Raw genomic sequence first — 18,944 nt, 5'->3', positions numbered from 1 at the left:
AGCTGAGAACTGACAGATGATTCCAAAAGTGTTTTCCTGCAAAGCCAAACTTCTCGGGGTTGCTGCTTTAGAAGATTCCACAGTCGTATGTTTCCGAGTGGTGCCCAGGGTCAGCCTACACAAAGAGGCAAGGGGACAGAAGCGGAGCAGGAAGAAATGGAGGTATAGAGGAGGAGGAAGAAGCCCGAGTCTGGGGGGGGGGGGGCCTCTTCAAACCAGGTGTGCAAGGGACCCACCGTCACTTTACTTGCTTAGGTTTAGTTTCCCTTGAGGTAAGAAGCAAGGGAAACTTTAGAGCTGCTCCAAGAACCAAGCAAGATGCGCAACCCATTGCAATATTTTTAAGAACACACTTTGAGCCAGATGTGGGTAGAAGGTGTGCATGCCTTTAAACCCAGCACTCGGAAGGTAGAGGTGGACAGATCTCTGTGAGGCCAGCCTGATCTACATAGTGAGTTCCAGGACAGCCAGGGCTATGTAGATAGATAGACCCTGTCTCAAAACAACAAAAACAAAAAAGACAAAAATAAATAAACCTTAATGCAAAAACAAAAACAAAAAAAAAACAAATCCATAATGATCAAAGCAAATGAAGACAGGCTGAGCTGGTCTCAATCACATCCTGTCTTTATTTCAAATGGGGCATTTTGATGTCCATGTCCTGTCCTGGAACCTGTGACTTTCCTCACCTTACACAGGTAGAGGAGTTTGGAGATCTGAGCTGGACGAGGATGGGAAGACTGTCATGGACTATCAAGGGGTAGTGGGGTAGCTGTGGGGTGCTTGAACTACAAGAGAAAGAGGAGATGGGGGCACATTTCAGCCCAGGAAGTGGAAAGGGCAAGGGGCATTTTCTCTTTTTCTGGGTCACTGGATCCCATAGGTGCCTGGGGAAAGCCCATGCTCCCAGAAGTTTCAGGCTGTGGGACACTGAGACTCCTCTACTGCAGGTCCTGAACCTGAGTGTGGGGCCAAGAGTGTGTAAAATCCAAAGTGTCTATAGTTTCTCTCCTCTGGTCAGTCTGAAGGTGGGAAGAGAGGCACCTACCTACCCACCTAGGGTGGGCAGACAATGGTGCTGGCTTGTTTTCTCCTCTCTGAACCCCAGTTTCCCAACCTGGAGGTCCCTGAATTAGACCTACCAGCCCAGGAAATCCCCAGATAATGGAGGTTTGCTGCTGCCTCCTGCTTATTGGTTCTCACCAGGCCTGCTTCACTGAGTTCTAGTCTGTTGGGTTGGGCACCCTTGGGTGGGGAGCTGAGACCATGAGGGTGGTTCTCCTCCATGAGCAGCCTGGTGGCAGGTGGGCTCTTCAGTTTAGATGGCCATCTCTGAGCTGTGTGTGCAAGAGCGCTGAGCTCCATATAGCATAGTGAGGGAAGGCTGGTTCACAGGGCTGCACAAGGAGGACGGGAAGGAAGACAGGGTGAGAGAAACAGGGAGAATCAGGGGTGGCTGAGCCGAGCTGTGCTGTGGGGAGCGCCTAGATCGAGCAGTTGATCTGGCTTTGGCTTTCCTGGCAGAAGGTCCAATGTCCTGGCTCTGCTGAGCCTGGAGCAGTGACTGTCTTGCAGATTCCAAACCATGAGCTTCTGGAGCTCTTTTGGGGGAGAGGACTCAAGTGCTTCAGGAAAGGAGACCCAAGGGCACTGTGAACCAGTCCCTAAGCCCTGCAGATGCCTCATCTGCCCTGTATTAGACTAGGATCCCAGGCCCATGAGGAAGTAAGTCTCCACCTGGTACGTCTCACTAGAATGGGCAGACAGCATCAGAACCAGGCTCAAGTGACCCAGACTCAGCCTCACTGGCTTGGTAGATTGACATTCACTGGAATTAGAAATACGACTGTCTTCTTGAGACCCCGGAGAGGCTAAGATATGGAGCAAATGGCACTGGGGAGAAATGGTCCCCAGCCCTGTACAGATAGCTCAAACTCAAATGTGTCTAGACAGCCATGTTCCCACAGTGCCCCCCCCAGCCTGCTCCATGCTGGTCCCTCTTTCACTGTCACTGACCTCCGTCCTTGCAAGATGCTCAGCATGTCCCCTGGAGTCAATGTCCACACCTCCCTTTCTCACACTCACATCCTGGCGATCTCATCACTCCCAGTTTCTGAACGGCATTGCAATCTGCTCAGCTCACCAGCAAGGCCCATGAGAAGAGCTGCAGGTTTGCATGGATGGTCCAGATTCTGGACCCCCTCCTACCTGTCCAGGAAACAGTCAGAGGTCCCCTCAAAACCGAATGTCAGATCACCACACTCTGCCTCAGAACTTGCCAACGCTCTCTCCCCATCTCCCTGAGGAGTAAAAGCCCATACCCTGAGGGGAGCCAGGAGGTACTCACCCACCACCTGACTCTCAGCCAGTTTCCTCCAACCCACATCAATGCTCCCCTCTGCCAAGGCTAAGGCGTGGTTCTGGCAGATTCCCACCAGACATCCTCCTGACTGGCTCTGGCCTTCTTGCAACACTTTGTTTAAACAATAAAACACCACTTCACACCCACTACGGTGGTGACTATTAGCAAACCCAAAACAAAAGCTTACAAGAGGCAAATGGACTAACTTTCCCTCCACACGCAGCAGGTGTAAACACTCTCACAATCACCGTGGGTACTAATGATAAATTCTTTAGCTTTGATTGTAAGTATTCCTTCTGATGCTCATTTTCCTGTAAACAGGCAAAGACACCAGGAATGAGAAATTGGACTAAGCAGCAGCTGCTAGGTTCTTGCGCTTGATCAAGGAGACTATAGGTCACACTGTCAGAGCAACCACCGTCATGCCAGCATCAGCTGTTGGCTGTCTATGAGTGCACTGAGCCAACTACACCACAAACTGTAGCTGATTCCCTCCCTACCCCCACCCCTGAGGCCCAGCCCCACCCAGAGCTGTAGGAAACAGTGTGATTGGGCTTTTGCAACCAGTAACCTTTAGGAATCATTCTCACTTTAACTAGAGGGGGTGCATGTTCCTTGGTGAAGGGAAAATTGTGACTAGCAGCCAGGCCAGGAGTGGTCCAAACACTCGGCTCAATGCCTGTGGGCAGTGTAGAAGCTGGATATGATAGGCTGAAGCAATGGTCCACAGGACCCTGCTTGGGCTGTACAAGCAGGCTGTGAGGACTTGGAATTGGCTGAAAGATACTCCCTTTGCTGCGTCTGATCTACAGTATCATAAAATTAATTTTTTTTTAAGGTCAGGGAAGTGGAGGGGAAGAGTTCATACTGTAAATAGAGATACTGTCTCCCTTCTCCAGTTGGGTTTCTCTGTTGCCTAATAACCAAGCCAGCGCCTCCAGTACATATTGGAAGCATATAGCCTCTCCCCCTCAAGTCTGAGGTCACCTGTGAGGCTATGTGTAAGTGTATGAACATATGTGTGTGTGATCATACCCAAATGTACAAGTAGGGGCCAGAGGTCTAGGTCTGTGTCTTCCTCTATTTGCTTTCTACCTTTCTGTCCCATTTATTCATTGTGTGTGTGTGTGTGTGTGTGTGTGTGTGTGTGCGTGCACGCACACGCGCGCGCATGATGTATATATAAGTGTGAAGGCCAGAGGACAACTTGTGAGAGTTTGCTTTCTCCTCCCATCATGTAAGTTCTGGGGGTCAAACTCAGGTCATCAGGTTTGGTGGCAAGTGCCCTCCCCTCCTAACTTTGAGATAGGGCCTCTCACTTAAGCAATTAAGTTAGAATGGATCCTCTGGTCCGTCTCTACCTCCCCCATGCTGAGATGCTGCCAGGTCAAACTTATATGTGGATGCTGGGACTCAAACTCACATCCTCATGCTTGCATGACAAGCATTTCTAGCCCTGTGGGTATGGTGGGATGCACACCATCTAGGCTAGAGGTCAATTCAAGTGCCATTCCTCAAGAATGTAATCTACCAGAAGTAGTTTGGAAAGAACGACGCCCAAATTCCTAAATATTGTCTATAACTGTTTGTTTTCATTTAAATGGACTTGGTTATATAAAATAAAAAAAAAAGAATGTCATCTACCTATTTTTTGAGATACACTCTCACTGAGGTAATGGAGTTTGCTATTTTAGACTAGGTTGGCTGGGCCAGTGAGTCTGAGGAAATCTTCCTGTGTTTTCCTCCCCAGTGTTGGAACTAAGAGTGTGAATGCTGCCACCACATGTGCTTTTTACATGGGTGCTGGGGATTGAACTTGGGTCCTCATGCTTACACAGCAAGCGCATTACTGAGCCATCTCCTCTTTCCCTGGTGCTTCTAAAGATGCCACTTATCATATTATATTCCAGGTTAATAGGGACCATTTTTCTGAGCTAATGAATGAATATGTGAGTTTATTTTTAGACACTAATATCCGTATTACATTCACAGATTTGCAAATGTTCTGATGCCAGATTTGGTGTGCTAAAATTCTGTATCTGGAGACCTGGGGGCTCTGACTCCTGCACCAGCAGCCTTTTGCAAGACTATTCTGTATCCCATCAAAACCTTCCTACCCTCCTTGCTCAGCTTCCTCCTTCAGCCATTGCCTTAGCCTTTCTCTTCACAGGACTTCCTGGAAGAGTTGCTGTGTACACACACACACACACACACACACACACACACACACACAGAGCCCCCTGCTGTCACTTGTTATGACCACAGTAACCAAACTCAACTGCACCCTCCTCCAGGGATCACCCAGCATTTGCCACCACTGGTCCATACTCCTCCTCCTTAGCTTCTTTCTTTTTACTTGCTTTTGTTGTTTGTTTGCTTGTTTTTGTTGTTGTTGTTGCTGTTTTTCAAGACAGAGTTTTTCTGTGTCACCTTGGCTGTCCTGGAACCCACTGTATAGACTAGGCTGGCATCAAACTCATAGAGATCCATCCATCTGCCTCTGCCTCCTGAGTGCTGGGATTAAAGGTGTGCCCCTGCCTGGCTGCTCATGATTTATCTGTGGGTAATTCAAGGGCATCCTTTGCTGTCCTGTCACCACACTTGCTTTCTGGGGTCTCACCCATTCTCATGAGGCCGGTACCCTAACAATTCTTATTCCAACCTGCCCCTCCATTGCAAACATAAATATGTAGGTGCTTACTTGACACCCAAACTTCAGCATCTAATACATACCTCAAACTAAGCCCCCTCTGCATTCATCCAAACAACTGCATCTCTGACGTGTATTTCATTAGCCAATCTATCTTTCCAGGTGCTTAGTCAAAATACCCTGCTCAAACTGTGACTTTCTCATTCACTCTCTCATACCCATCCCATGTGTGCAATACTGGTTCTACCTTCTGGAAAAAAAGAAAAGAAAGAAAGAAAGAAAAGAAAAGTTCAATGGTGATCAGCCTGCAATATCTGTGGAGATCAGTTGTAGAGTCCAAAGGATAGCAAAACTAGAGGATGCCCATGTCCCTTGTGGGCAATGGGTGTTGTATTTGCAAGTAACCTATGCACAGTTTCCAATTCTTTGTCTTTTGTCATTTAGCACTGCTGGGGATCAAAGTGGTGCATGCTAGGAGGGTGATCTACCACTGAATTTATACTTTAACTTGAGCTTTTATTTATGTGTATATTTTTGTGTCTCTATGTATGTATCTGTGCATGTGCCTGTGTGTGTGTGATGTCATAGATGTGTAAGCCAGAATAGCTCATCAGATCCCCTAGAGCTGAAGTTACACCTGATGCGGGTGCTGGGAACTGAACTCAGGTCCCCCAGAAGAACAGCAAGCAGTCTTAACCACTGCGCCATCTCTCCAGGCCCTGAATTTATACTTTGAATATACGTTTTTCATATATGTTATCTCTGGATTACTTGTATTTAATGTAAATGCTAGGTAAGTCACTGTGTTGTCCACGGATATATGATTTCCCCTATGTTTCCCTGCATCTCTCCATGTCCTGGGCAAGGTTCCTTCCCGCCTTCCCTCCCACCACCGTCAGGCTCTGTGCCTTCTCTCTCTATCAATCCTGAGGAGTCAGCTGCCTCCGCATGATGACACGCCCTTTCCTGGTCTCCCTCTTCCATTCCCATCACACAGTCCTCCCTGGCCCGCCTGCCTGGCTGCCGTTCTATCTGCTCCTCAGCATCAGGCACTTCCTGTGGCAGCACTGTCCCTGGCTGCTTCATTTTGGTCATTCAGATGTTACCAAATTCCAGTCCCGTGCTCACTTGGGCCTGAGCACCCTGTTCTGCTGCCTGCACTGGGTTCTTAGCTTGCTGAGGTCCCCTCCTACTAGAAAATGAGCTCCAGGAGGACTTGGCCTTTCTGACCTGCTCATGGCCAACTCCCCAGCCCTAAGGACACACTTGTGGCTAGCTAAGTGAGTGACTGCCACAGAGTCACTCCAGGGCAGTCGCATGACAATACCCACTGTCCGCCTTTCTTCTCTGTAAGGATGATGGGCTCTTCCTTCTGCAGCAGGCATGATGTCTGCCTGTCTAAAGTGGCTGACTGCTACCACAATAGACAAACTAGAAAGGATTCCCACAAGGAGAGACGACCGATTCTCTAAGCCTCCTCCAGGTAACCAAGCTAACAACAACTTCCAGGAGACCTGTGGTGCCTGTTGGGCACCTGTAAGCTTCAGGCTTGCTTCGCTCCCTCCTGGTACTTCTACATTTCTACTTGGGGCGGACAGAAGGAAGCTTGGGTGACAGTTCCTATTGGGGCCCATGTTTCTTCTGCATACAGCAAGTGGCCTTCTGGGTCACAGAAATCCCAGGCCTAGTGGGAAGAGCAAAACTGCCAATGCTCTCCATTCTGCCCATGCAGGAAGTGAGGGACAGGTAGGCTGTGCCACTACACACATGTAGAGCGTGGAGTGGGTGCCCTTCCACATTCTGCATGGGTTGGTACCAAGTGAGGCTCCTTAGACCAGAACTGGTTGTATCATTTTGAGCAAATTACTCAGTCTTCTTTGATGCTTAGTTCCTCATCTCTTTTTTACATTGGATATGTAAAATCTCCCCCCCCCAAATAATTAAAACCATGGATTTACACATCTGTGTAACAGCTACTTCAATCAAGCTAGAGAGCATTAAAGAACTCTTATGGCCTTCCCCTATCCTTCCTTCTTATCCTGCTCTTCCACCTCCGTCCCTTTGGGTTTTAGAAATGTGGTTTCTCGGTGTAACAGTCCTAGCAGTCCTGGAACTTGCTGGTGGGAACTTGTGCGCCACCACCACCCGGCTACTTCTGATCCTTTGAGGCACTCACTTCTCTGTTTTTCTTTGCTCCCTAACCACCCATAAATGCTATCATTCCCTCTGTGTTATCATTCATCTCACTATAAGGGCAATCAAAGCATGCTACTATTTGATTGGCTTCTTCAGTTCCACAGTTGTAGAGTCTTAATACATGCTATTGGGTGGGGCTGTGGTGGATTCCTTCATCCCAATGTAGAGTTTCCCACTGTAAGAATGAGTTAATTATTTACCTATAATGTTTCTAAGCCCTAGAGTTAATTTGGGACTGCTGTGAAAGCCTGTGTGTCAAAGTCTCCTAGAACTGTACACACATCTCTATACGGGGCCTGCTACCCAGGCGAAATGCTGAGTCGTGTGTGCCAGGGCAGTGACTTTACCAGATATAAGCTACTTCCCTCTGATATGTACAACACTTAGAGTGACAAGTAGATGGACCACCAGACTAAATTCACATGTCTTTGGTGACCAATGGGATTGAGCCCACTCACCATGTTCACAGGCCATGAGGATTGCTTCTTTGCAACGTGCCCATTCAAGCCATGCCCATATTTCTATTGGCTCACCTTTGTTTTATTGAGTTGGAAATCTTGATGGGCTCACACATGTCACAAACACCTTCTCCTTAACACACAGCTTCCCTCTCCAACCTCTTAATTGACCTTTATAGAATCCATGTCCTTTGGTTTACTCAGTATAGATTATCTATCAGTCCTTCTCCTCTCTGTGAATTCCCTCTGATGTTCACTGCCTCTTACGGGCCACAGTCCAAGCACATGATGTCTATTCTGGACTCTGCTCTGTTCCTTGGCTTCACTTTCAATGTCCTGGCACAAAAAGAGGTCCTTTGAGGCTACAGAGGTCATCTTTCAGTGGCTCTGGTCTTCCCAGACCACTAAATGCTCTGTGATCATGAGGCTGCCCCAATGAGACCCAGGAGGACAATCTCCACTTCTAACATTTCATTGACTCTTCTCCACAAGGTTTAGTGAAGGCGATCAGGCAGGACATAGCCAGCAACAAGCGAGGAGAGCTTGTGAGGTAGGAGGTGGAGGGCACAGGGCTTGTCAGTTCTAGATATGGGCTTAGAACCCCCAAAGGTGAGGGTCTGCCCCTGCCTGACAAATATTACAGGGAAAGAGGATGCTCACACCATGGCTACATCCAACCTGCTGGAAAGCTCAGGGTCTCCGTGTTCTGCAGGGAGTTCTTCCTTCCTTCCCCTCCCCCAGCTGGTGCCACTGTCATGAACATACTTTGAGGGTCACTTCATATGGACAACAACCTATTGAGACAGTCACGTGTCTAGAAGCAGGACTTCATTTTTCCTTCCAGGACTAGACCTGGGCAAAGTCCAGAGACGTCCCTTTAGAATTCATGTGTGGTGAGCCACCCCAGCTGTCTCTCCATCTCTGCTTATTTCCCTGTCCCAGCCTACTACGGCCACTCTTGTCTTTGTGGTCCACTCCTTACATGATGACTAAAAGGTTTTCAGTCTCAGTCCAGTCCCCCTACCTCCTGCTCACCACTATCCCGGGCGCCCAGTTCCATTCACAGTGATGTCTAAACACTGCCCTCCATGGTCCCGCTGCCTAGCCCAGGCCCTCCCACCGTCCTCATCCCCAGGCCCTTTGCTCCCTTGCGTCTCTCACTCACAAACACCTTCAGATGTATACTTGTCTGCCTTGTCTATAGACTGTGCCAGGTAGTCAGGCGTGGGAGCCAGGGGCGAGACCTGCTTTGTTCACCACTGAATTCCCAAGGGCCTGCAATAGACCAGGTGTCTTTTACCACTAACTCAATACTTTGAATGAACAAGCATGCAAACAGCAGATTAAGGACAGGAAGTGGGCACGGGGTTCCAGTGTGGCAGGAAGGCCTAGGAAAAGGGAATGGTGCAGAGTGAGGCATTGACTATGAACACAGGGTATTGTGTGGCCCAATTGCACTCTGTGTGAAGAAGACCACTCAGCATTCAACAGGGTAACTACATGCAAGGAGGCAAGCATGTAAAGGCCATAGGCTTATATTTGGAGACTTGTGTTCCCTGCCAGGGGGCTAAGCACTGGATGGGAGGCATGACTTTGAGGACAGGAGCAAAAGGACCAAGCTACCATCAGACATGCAAGATGCAGCCAGCAAGTCCCAAGTGGGAGAGAACTTGTGGGCTCAAGGCAAGAGGACAAGATTACCTGTAGACAAAGGTTCTACAGGGTGGGCATGCGAGCTACGGGAAGTACCTCCGCCCAGCGGGGCCCAGATGACTCGGCGGATGGCCTGCACCCAGTCCTCCATATCACGCTGGGAGCTGGCCATGAGCAGGAGCGCCTCGGGGTTGGCTGGCACCTTCTCTCGCTCCCCGGCGGCACCACCTGTGAAGACAGAGAGAGACAAGGCTTGACTGCAGGGTCCCCATGTAGGACAGCGGGTCCCCTCCGGACACCTGTGAGGTCAGCTCATCCTGCTTGCAGTTCGCAGGCACCCAATCTCTTTCCACACCCCACAGGCCTTTCTTTGGGGGGGGGGTCCAGCTTTTCTCTTTTTCTCCCTTGCTCTCACTTTGGTGTGTTTGTATTTGTTCATTTGTTTCCATATCAAAACAGAAATCATGTGTGCTGTCTGTGGTTCTGGAGGTTTTACAGGTCTGGTTCAAGTCAAGGGGCCTGTAACCTTGGCGTTTACAGACAACACACAGATTGAGCTGGTATTTAAGCAACTGGTTTTGTGGTGACTTGTCACACACCAGCAGAAAATGACTATAAAGGTAGGCATGATGGCACACGCCAGCACTCTAGAGGCTGAGGCAGGAGATTCACAGGTGTGAAGCTGGTCTAGGCTACAAATTTTCAGGCCTAGTGAGAGCCTGTCCCCCCAGAAAAACAAAACCTCCCAAACATTAGCAAGCACTCATAATTTCTACTGCTTGAAGCTTAGCAGCCTTTCATCTTCCCTGTTTGTCCGTGCGAGTTATTTTTTCAGTTCATACATGGAAGGCTTGCCCTCCAGAAATATGATTTGGGCTTTCATCATCATTATGATTTTTATGGATCTCTCAGGTCTCAGCTGAGTTCTTAGGACACACTGAATTTGGCTATAAAGAAACTATTTTAATGTCTCAGTCTGTTAGCCTTCAAATGTGTGACATTTCCGTTGTTTTCAGCTGTTGACTTGTCCTCTCATTCCGGGCCTGACTTGCCCGCCTCTTCACATTCCTGTTTTTGAGTGGGTGCCAGGCACTGTGGTTTTTCAATGGTTGGGTGCTTGGGGACTTTATAATCCTATAAATACTCTTGAACCTTTCTCTGAGATGAAGATAGGCTTGTGGCAGGAGTTTCCTAGGTGGATCTAGAGGGCTCAGTGCAGAGCCTATGGTTCCCCGTAGAGGGAAAAGCTCTCTGTATGTCCCACCCAGTGTCCCATGCTGTGTGGTTCCCTCAGATACTGGCGGTGACAGTTTCTGAGCGAGTTTCCCATGGGTGCTTTGTCTCTGTGCAGCCCTTTCATCTTCTTTCACACACGACCCCGCTCTGGTCTCCAGACTCTCAGCTGTGTGGTCGCTACCTATGGAGGCCAGTGACCTCCATCTGTGTGTCCCTTTCCTACATCACAGCCTGGAATAGTCCTTAGGCATTCCACTTGGACATCCACAGGACTCACTTTGTTTCTCAACTCCTGGGGCAAAGGCCCTTCATTATCTAGTGTTGGGTATCTTGATGACACCACTTCAAACATACAAATGTGTTGGGGCAAAGTTGTTTCCACAGACAGCAAATTGGTCCCTCTTGCTTCATGCTCTTTAGAAGCGACAGTCACATCCCTGTATCTAAGGGGTCCATTACAAGTGACACACTCACAATCACACACAGTTCTCAATGACACCACAAGAAGGAATGTCACTAAGAGCATTTTACACATGCAGAAGCCAGGGCTTATAGGGAAGTTAAATACTGGATGCATGGACAAACAGAGGGCCGCATGCAACGGCAGGTTGTGTTTTTTTTTTTTTTTCTCGGTAACTGAGTGGAGTACAAGGAAGACCAAATGGTGTTGAAACAAATTGTAGGGCTTTTATAGCATCCAACAATTTAAACCTACCTTTTCTCTTTACTTAGGAAAAATGAATAGTAGATTTAAAGGAAATGTGACAGCAGGTATTTCAGGAATAAATGATTCAAGCTGTTATTCCTGTTCCTTCTCTCTTATTTTTAAAAATTTTATTACATTAAAAAAAAATCTTCCAATAGACTTTGGGAGCCCATCCCACACAGAGGGATACTCTCTCAGCCTAGACACATGGGGAGGGCCTAGACCCTGCTCCAAATGATATGACAGACTTTGAAGATACCCATGGAAGGCCTCACCCTCCCTGGGGTGCATACTCACTCCATCCAGACTGCCTGCAGGAATGATGAATGTGGGAGGTGCCAACCCCTAAGCAGGTGGTCTTGAGTTGTAGAAACAAACCAAAACAAAACAACTCCCCCACCCCACCCCCCCAAAAAAAACAGGCTAAGCAAGCCATGAGGAGAAAGCCAGTGAGCCATGTTCCTCCCTCCTCGGTCTCCGCTTCAGCTCCTGCCTCCAGGTCTCTGCCCTGACTTCCCTTCGTGTTGGACTACAATCTTAAGTGTAAGCCAGATAAACAACCCCTTTCCGTCCCAAGCTGCTCTTTGTCATGGGGTTTTATTACAATAGTAACCCTAGCTAAGACAATCGTAAGTTGCCATGTGGGTATTGGGAACAGAACGTGGGTCCTCTACAAGAACAGCAAATGCTCTCAAACACTGCGCCATCTTTCATGCCCTTTTATTACATTATTGCATCATTATATTATTATTTATTTATATTATGTGTGTGTGTGTGTGTGTGTGTTCACACATGCACATGTATATCCATGTGGGTCAAAGGACAACTTGTGAGATTTGGTCCCCCTCCTATCTCCTATCATGTGAGTTCTGGGGACTGAACTCAGGATGACAAACTTGAACAGCAAACACTCATCCCAGAGTCGTCTGATAATGGAGTCATCCCTCTGCCCTCCATGCATCCCGGGCAGTGGTAACCCCTTTCTTGGGGATCAACCTCAGCTCTACTGTGTGGAGCACATGGACTTAATTCCCACAGCATCAAGTCCCACAGCTTTGGGGTGGAGAAAGTGAAGGTACCTATCCTGTTAGGAGCATGAAAAGGAATACAGCTTGGCTTAGCACCTAGGCTAGCAAGCCAAACCTGCAAGTCCACTTTCATTACTACATTCAGTTAAATACTAGGAGAGTAGATCAGGTCAGTCCCAACACTAATGGCATTTGGGGTTGGGTGGTTCTTTAGAGTGGGTGGGATCTGTTTTGTGCTTAATAAGCAGAATGTTTAAAGGGGACCCCTGTCCTCTGCTCACTAGACTAGCACCACTCTCCTGCTCCCTGAGGCTGTGAGGACGATGAACACCTCCACACACTACCAGATGCCCCTGGGGATGCAAAACTGCCCTGTGTGGGAAACCACTGATAGAGATCTACCAGGTCTATGACTGTGGGTCTGACTGACTAATTCCACAGCCGTGTGATATTGCACAGGCACAAAGTGGCATGTCCACAAGAGATCCCTACTATTCTATCAAGCCAGGTTCCATTCAGGGTCAGGGAGCCGAGGTAGAGGGCTGGTATGTGTGTGTGTGGGGGGGGGAACCTGGATCCCCTCTCCTGCACTTGCACACACTCATTCTCTCTTTGGGGGAGGGTACTCAATGGCCTTTCGCAAGGTTTTCAAGGCAGGCTGTATGTTAATGACTTACAAACTCACCATTGTCCCACACTCCACCTGAACCAATCACATCTCTGGGCGTGGCTTGGCTATCCTCTTGGCTGAGGGCAACTCCAACTTTCAGTGACTCAGGTTGAAAACAGACACACCCTCCTTTCTAGTTTCACATCTCATATCCTGTCAGTAAGTCCCATTTGCTCATCTTTCAGAATTGGATCACCTACCATTGTCCACCTGGTTGAGGTCACAATCATTCCTCAACTGGAGGGCTGGCATAGTGTCCAGGCGTCTCTCGTTTCCCTCCTAACATCTATTCCCAGTACAGAAGTCACAGAGACCCAGCTAAGACTGAGAGCAGCCCGACTCCTTGCCGGGTCCTCCCAGGAGCACCCATGCCAGCCATGGCCTTGCTACCTTCATCAGAGCCTGGTGCCCTACTCCTGCCCCTTGGTCCCTGGTTACCTCCTCTGTGAGTGGCATTATCAAGCGTGCTCTCTGTTTATGGTTCATATCTTCTCATTTCCTGCCCAGTGCCCAGGAAAAAAAGCTGCTCTTCCAGACACTGGCATGGTTTGCTCCTCACTTCATTCTCCTTGAATGTCACCTTTGAGAACCTCTCCTGACCTCTCATCTCCAACCACATCCATGCTCCTTAACAGCCGTCACTGTCCCATAGCATCCAGTACCTCCAAAGCACACAGAATACTTTGACATGACAGATTTCTGCCGCCTGTCAGCCCTTCACTTTGTCTGTGTCTTGTGCCACTTGAGCACCAGGAGAGCCTGGCATAGAGAGGGGACACACAGAGCACAAAAGGTGAACAACAGTAGACAAGATGAGGTGACTGAAATGCTCACAGGTAGACAGGCAGATGTGTGAATGGCCAGCTGTGGGCAGTGACCCAGCTGAGGCAGCCACACAGATTCCCCAGGGTGCAGCCTTAGCTGCCTGTCCTGCCAGGCTGACCTCGCCTGTGGATCTTCCCTCCTTCGTTCATTACTCTTTACTGGCTTGGAGGCAGCAAACATCACTTGCCCAGCAAGGGTGACTTTCCAGGTTTCCCGGCTGCTACCCTCACAGGATTTTGGCTGTCCACTTACCCCTGGGCAGGCGCCTGTTCCTCTTCAGATACTTGGTGGGGCAGAAAGGCATGGTGAGGTGAATGAAGAAGGGGACCAGTGAGAAAAGTTTGAACCCCAGGTACAGCTGAACCCCGGGCGGCAGCCAGGTACACACACAGCAGGCAGCGAAGCCGGCAGCTTCTCTGTCTAGCAGCAGAGTTTAAGCTGTGGGAACTCAGGTAGGAACTTCTGCTTTTGAAGGACCTGAAAGCTGGGAATGTCCAGGATGGAGATCCCCATGGGCACTTCCCAAGAATACACAGGCTGCTGGGGTGAGATGGAGGGAGGCTCTGTGGAAATCACACAGGGTACTGCATTTGCAGATGAATGAGCAAGGGGTAGACTAGGCACACTTACAGAGCTCACTGCAAACCTGGGTGTGAGCTACTTACTTCACCTTTCTGTTCCCTTCTGGGTTTTCTGATTGTTTGTTGTTTTGTTCTGGTTTCTCCTAGGTTTTCGTTTTGTTTTGAGAAAGGGTCTCATTATATTGTTTATCTAGACTGGCCTTGAAATCACTAAGTTGTCCAGGCTGGCTTCAAACTTGCCATCCTACCTCCTTAGCCTCCCACCTCAAGCTGTTTCCTTCTCTTTGTAAACAAAATGTGGCCAATGGCCTGATCTACCTCTTGGGGTTCAGGTGAAGACTATAAAGAATGCTTAAAGCTGGGCTGTTGTGGCAAACATCTTTAATTCCAGCACTCTCGAGGCAGAGGCAGGCAGATCTCTGCGAGTTCAAGGCCAGCCTGGTCTACAGGGCAAGTTCCAAGACAGACTCCAAAGCTACAGAGAAACCCTGTTTCAAAATAACAACAACAACAATAATAAAAAGCTTAAAAGTTGTCCTCCTTCCCTCTGAGGTGGACTTCTTGCCCCTCTGTCATAAACAAAAAAAAGCCAAAGCTCCAGGAAGTTCCAGCTCTGGGAAGGGCAGAGCCAGGACCCAAACTTAACTGAATTCTTCCCAAGAAAGAAGTCACCACGCTGGTGATGTTTCCCACATGCCTGGAACAAAGGAAGTAGGGCCGGCTGGCTGGTCTAGCCTAGCCTGCCTCCCTCTAGCATCATTCTCTCTCCGAGGATGCGGGATCAGGACCTGTGTCTTAGTTAGAGTTACCATTGCTGTGATGAAACACCATGATCAAAAGCAAGCTGGGGAGGAAAGGGTTTATGAGACTTCCACCTCACTGGTTATCACTAAAGGAAGTCAAGACAGGAATGCAAACAGGACAGCAGGCAGGAGCTGATGCAGAGACCATGGAAGAGTGCTCCTTACTGGCTGGCTCAACCTGCTTGCTTATAGAACCCAGGCCAACCAGCCCAGTGATGGCAACCCATCACAACCACTAATTAAGAAAATGCAGCCCCATCTTACAGAAAAATCTTCTTAACTGAGGATTCCCCCTCTCAGACAACGTTAGTTTGTGTCAACTGGGCAAAACTATCCAGTATAGCCTGTGGCATTGGGCAGCTGCAGAGAAACTTCTCCAATGGCTGTGGCAAAATAAAATAAAAATGAAACAGGTACCAGGCTTTAGTGAGCAGGGACATAGCAAGAAGCCATTATTTTCCCACTTCCTTATGGCATGATCCACCCCTCCAGAACCAGCTCTGGAGGGGTGTGTCCCCTCTGATGCCTTTCCTCCACCTTCTCATCAGCCGTGCAGCCTTCCTCTCTTTCCCCTCAGCCTCCCTGCGGAGAGACTCTTGTTCAAGAGTTGCCCTCCTGCAAACTACAGCATAAACATGCTCCTTTCTTACAGGGTTTACTCCATTGGAAAGTGGCTTCGTACATGTGGCTATTGCAAGTCTGCCAAGGGATGGTCCACCTTCTGATAGTGGACGTAGCTCTACTCTCACTGGTTGAGTGAGTAAAACAGTGGATGTAAGAAATCCGGCATTCTGCTGGCCTGCCCTGTCACCTGGCAGAATGCACTCAGGCAGTACCCTGGTCAGCCCAGGCTTCCATGATTACTAGTCTGCAAGCAGGTGCAAAGGTCCCTTTAAAAGACAGACCCCGGCCCACTTATGCTCTCTGTTACCCTGGGGCAGACAGGACTTTTCCTGTCTCCCTTTTCTGTCCTATCTCTGTCTCTGGGTCCTCCCCCCCTTCTTCCCTTCCTAATAAATCTTCTCACTTAAGCTCTGTCTGCCTGGCATGCTTGTCCCCCACCTCAGTCACCCTCGCCTGCCATGGAATCTGCCAAGGTCCCCCACGGATATTGTCGATACATGGGCCCTCCCTACCTGAGGGGATCTGGTTCCATGAACATCCACGGACACCAGACTGTGAAGCCTTAAGCATTTGCACACCTCCTCTCTCTAGACAACAGCAGTACCAAATCCACGGCAACACTCTGAGAGTATCGGTTATTTAGGATGGCTGTCCATCTTCTAATTAGGAAGGATTTTTCATGGGAATATCTTTAACCAACAGCTGTTTGAACCCAGAGGCAGGGAACCCGTGGACTCAAACGTGTTGCTCACCTTCATCATGTACACACATCCAAACAACACAAGGTGGAGAGGCTGCTCAAAGGGCGTGGGCTGGTCCACAGAGTGAGGAGCAGGCTGCCACCTACCCGAGAGGGACATTCTACAGCAGTAAGCCTACTTACTTCTGTAAGGACAGCAGGACACAGGGTCCTATGCCTGCTTCAGGACAGGAGGGAGAGGCCCAGGAGCAAGGGAGGAGAGGAGACCACCACAGAGACTATAGAGTGTTAATAAAGGCCTCTTCCTTGTACAAGGCCCTAGCTGATATGCTTGGCCTTGGGGAGGCTGGCATCTCCCTGGGGATTTCCTTAGGGCTGAGGGGACATTTGACTCTGCAAGAAATCTGTATGGCCTTGACTGGTGGCCCCTTGAGAGAGAGGCTGTGACCTTTCTCCCAGGGGTAATTACAGAAGTGTTACAGGGGCCTGGCTCAATGAACGTCTCTGAAATGTAGGTCAGGCCTTCCCTACCAAGAGGGAGGCCCAGACATAGCCTGGACCCAGCCCTGACTTCAACACAGATCCTGTTTGAACTGTGGCCAGCTTCGCTACCCCCACCCCAACTCCCACATCTCACCCTGTGTCTGCTTGTCCCTGGGGTATTCCATTCGCTTCCAGCCGCAGCTCAGTCCAAGACCTTTCTCTGCACATGCGACCCACTTCCCACCTGCTCTTCTGGTCAACTCCTGCTCACTCAAGACCCAGCTCAAGTATCTGCACTTCTCCTTCAGCTTCCTTTAAATTGCCTCTGCACTCGCCCCTTTTAAAAAGTTTTGTTGTTGTTGTTGTTTGTTTTTGCTTTTATTTTCTGTGTATGAATGTTTTGCTTATGATGCCTGCAGTACCTATGGAGGCCAGGAGAGGGCATCAGATACCCCTGGCACTGGAGTTACAGTTGTAAGCCATCATGAAGGTTCTGGGACTCAAACCCAGATCTTCTGGAAGAGCAGAGCCAACCTTCCCACCCCTCCCTTATTTCTTCTACGTGTAGTTACAGAAGTTCTAGTATATGACAGACATTTATCATGTTCTAGGGATATAAACTGATGTCTGCTTCAGAGATTAACCAGGTCCCTACCTAAGGGTTGCAGCTGACATGTCGACCACACCACCAAACCACCAACTTGCTCGTGTGGCATTCCCTGCGCTATCACTCTGTAAGCACAATGCCATTATCCCCAGGGCCCAGGAGTGAGTTTCCCAGGCCCAGAGGGCAAGCAAGATCTGAGCCCCCACTTCAGCCTAATGCTGCCACAGACATTCTCTGAGGCCCTTCTGGATATCCAGGATTGGACTGCACAGTTGTCCTAATCCTCTCCATACACCACCTAGATTGCTTTGTTTCATGTGGGTGCCCAGGAGGGCCTACTGAAGAAGAACTCACAACTACTTTCTATTGCGACTGAGAAACACAGCAGCCCCCATTGTTCACCTTGATCTGAGGTCCCCATAACCAAAGCCAAGGAGGCCTACAGAAGGGAGAGGCCCACAGAGGGCTTGGCTGGTCGTGCCTGTGGTGTCCTGTGCTGTGCTGTCCTGCCAGCAATGGGATAGTCATCTGTAGCGCCAGAGCTACAATCTGCTCCACTAATCAGGCGAAGGCCTAGAGATTGAAATAAGAAACAAGACAGCGGGTCATTTGTTCAACAGCAGTGTCGGGATGGAGTGCTGTTTATGGAGGGGATGGGGTGGCTTTATAAACTGACTCACAGCACAGTGGAAAACAGGGTTTTCAGGCTTAGCTCCTCCCCAGCAGATGTGTGTTTGCAAAACAGGAGGAGCACCAACATCAACTCAGGGCAAAATGTTCAGCCAACAGCTTCAGGCTTGCTCAAGGTGTCTCGGGGGTGCAAGCAGGACCCTACAGGCAGCTACCACCAAGTGTGGTCCTGAAGGTCTGCCTGCCTCTTTCTGGAAAGCTGGCCTAATCAGAAAAGCCAGGGTGGAACTCAGAGTGGTCTGCAGGGCATGCCTGATGCACACAGCAAGGAAGGCCCCCTCCTACAGGGCTGAGGGAAGGGGAACTGGGAACACTGCTTCTCAAGTGGAGGAGGCCCAGGACCACCACAGCCAGAGAAGGGGCCTAAGCAGAAAAGGAGGCTGTTAGTTCCCCACACGGTGGCCGAAGCTGTGACATCATCACCTGCGACACGCCCCTTAAAGCGTCCACCGGTCACAGTTCTCTCTCCCTGCCTGTTGCCGTCTTCTCTCTTGTCTGCTCTGTCTGTATGCTCGGCTCTCTCGTGCCCTCCCCCCACTCTTCAAGGCGGCCCTTTCTCTCTTTCGCTCTCCCCTCTCCCAATAAACCTCTTGCACTAACTGTTGCAGGCGCGTGGAGTGTTCCCTGAGTGGCACACCTTGGCGGGGCCCACAGAAAGGTACCCACTTAGTC

At 49.4% G+C, this 18,944-nt stretch overlaps 1 protein-coding gene across 1 annotated transcript in view; it reads right to left on the bottom strand.

Annotated features, from left to right (window-relative positions):
• Positions 1 to 14,088, bottom strand: part of LOC127235350 (rho GTPase-activating protein 22) — a 34,230-nt gene extending 20,142 nt beyond the window's left edge. Inside the window, exons 1-2 of the mRNA XM_051202598.1 lie at positions 14,037 to 14,088; positions 9,416 to 9,547 (exon numbers count right to left, since the gene is read on the bottom strand). Coding sequence (XP_051058555.1) covers positions 9,416 to 9,547; positions 14,037 to 14,088 — 184 coding nt within the window. The remainder of the gene's footprint in view (positions 1 to 9,415; positions 9,548 to 14,036) is intronic.
• Between the last annotated feature and the right edge of the window lie 4,856 nt (positions 14,089 to 18,944).

The sequence above is a fragment of the Phodopus roborovskii genome, unplaced genomic scaffold, assembly GCF_943737965.1.
Source record: "Phodopus roborovskii unplaced genomic scaffold, PHOROB, whole genome shotgun sequence".
Classification (NCBI taxonomy): domain Eukaryota; kingdom Metazoa; phylum Chordata; class Mammalia; order Rodentia; family Cricetidae; genus Phodopus; species Phodopus roborovskii.
This window is presented reverse-complemented; position numbering and strand designations above follow the sequence as displayed.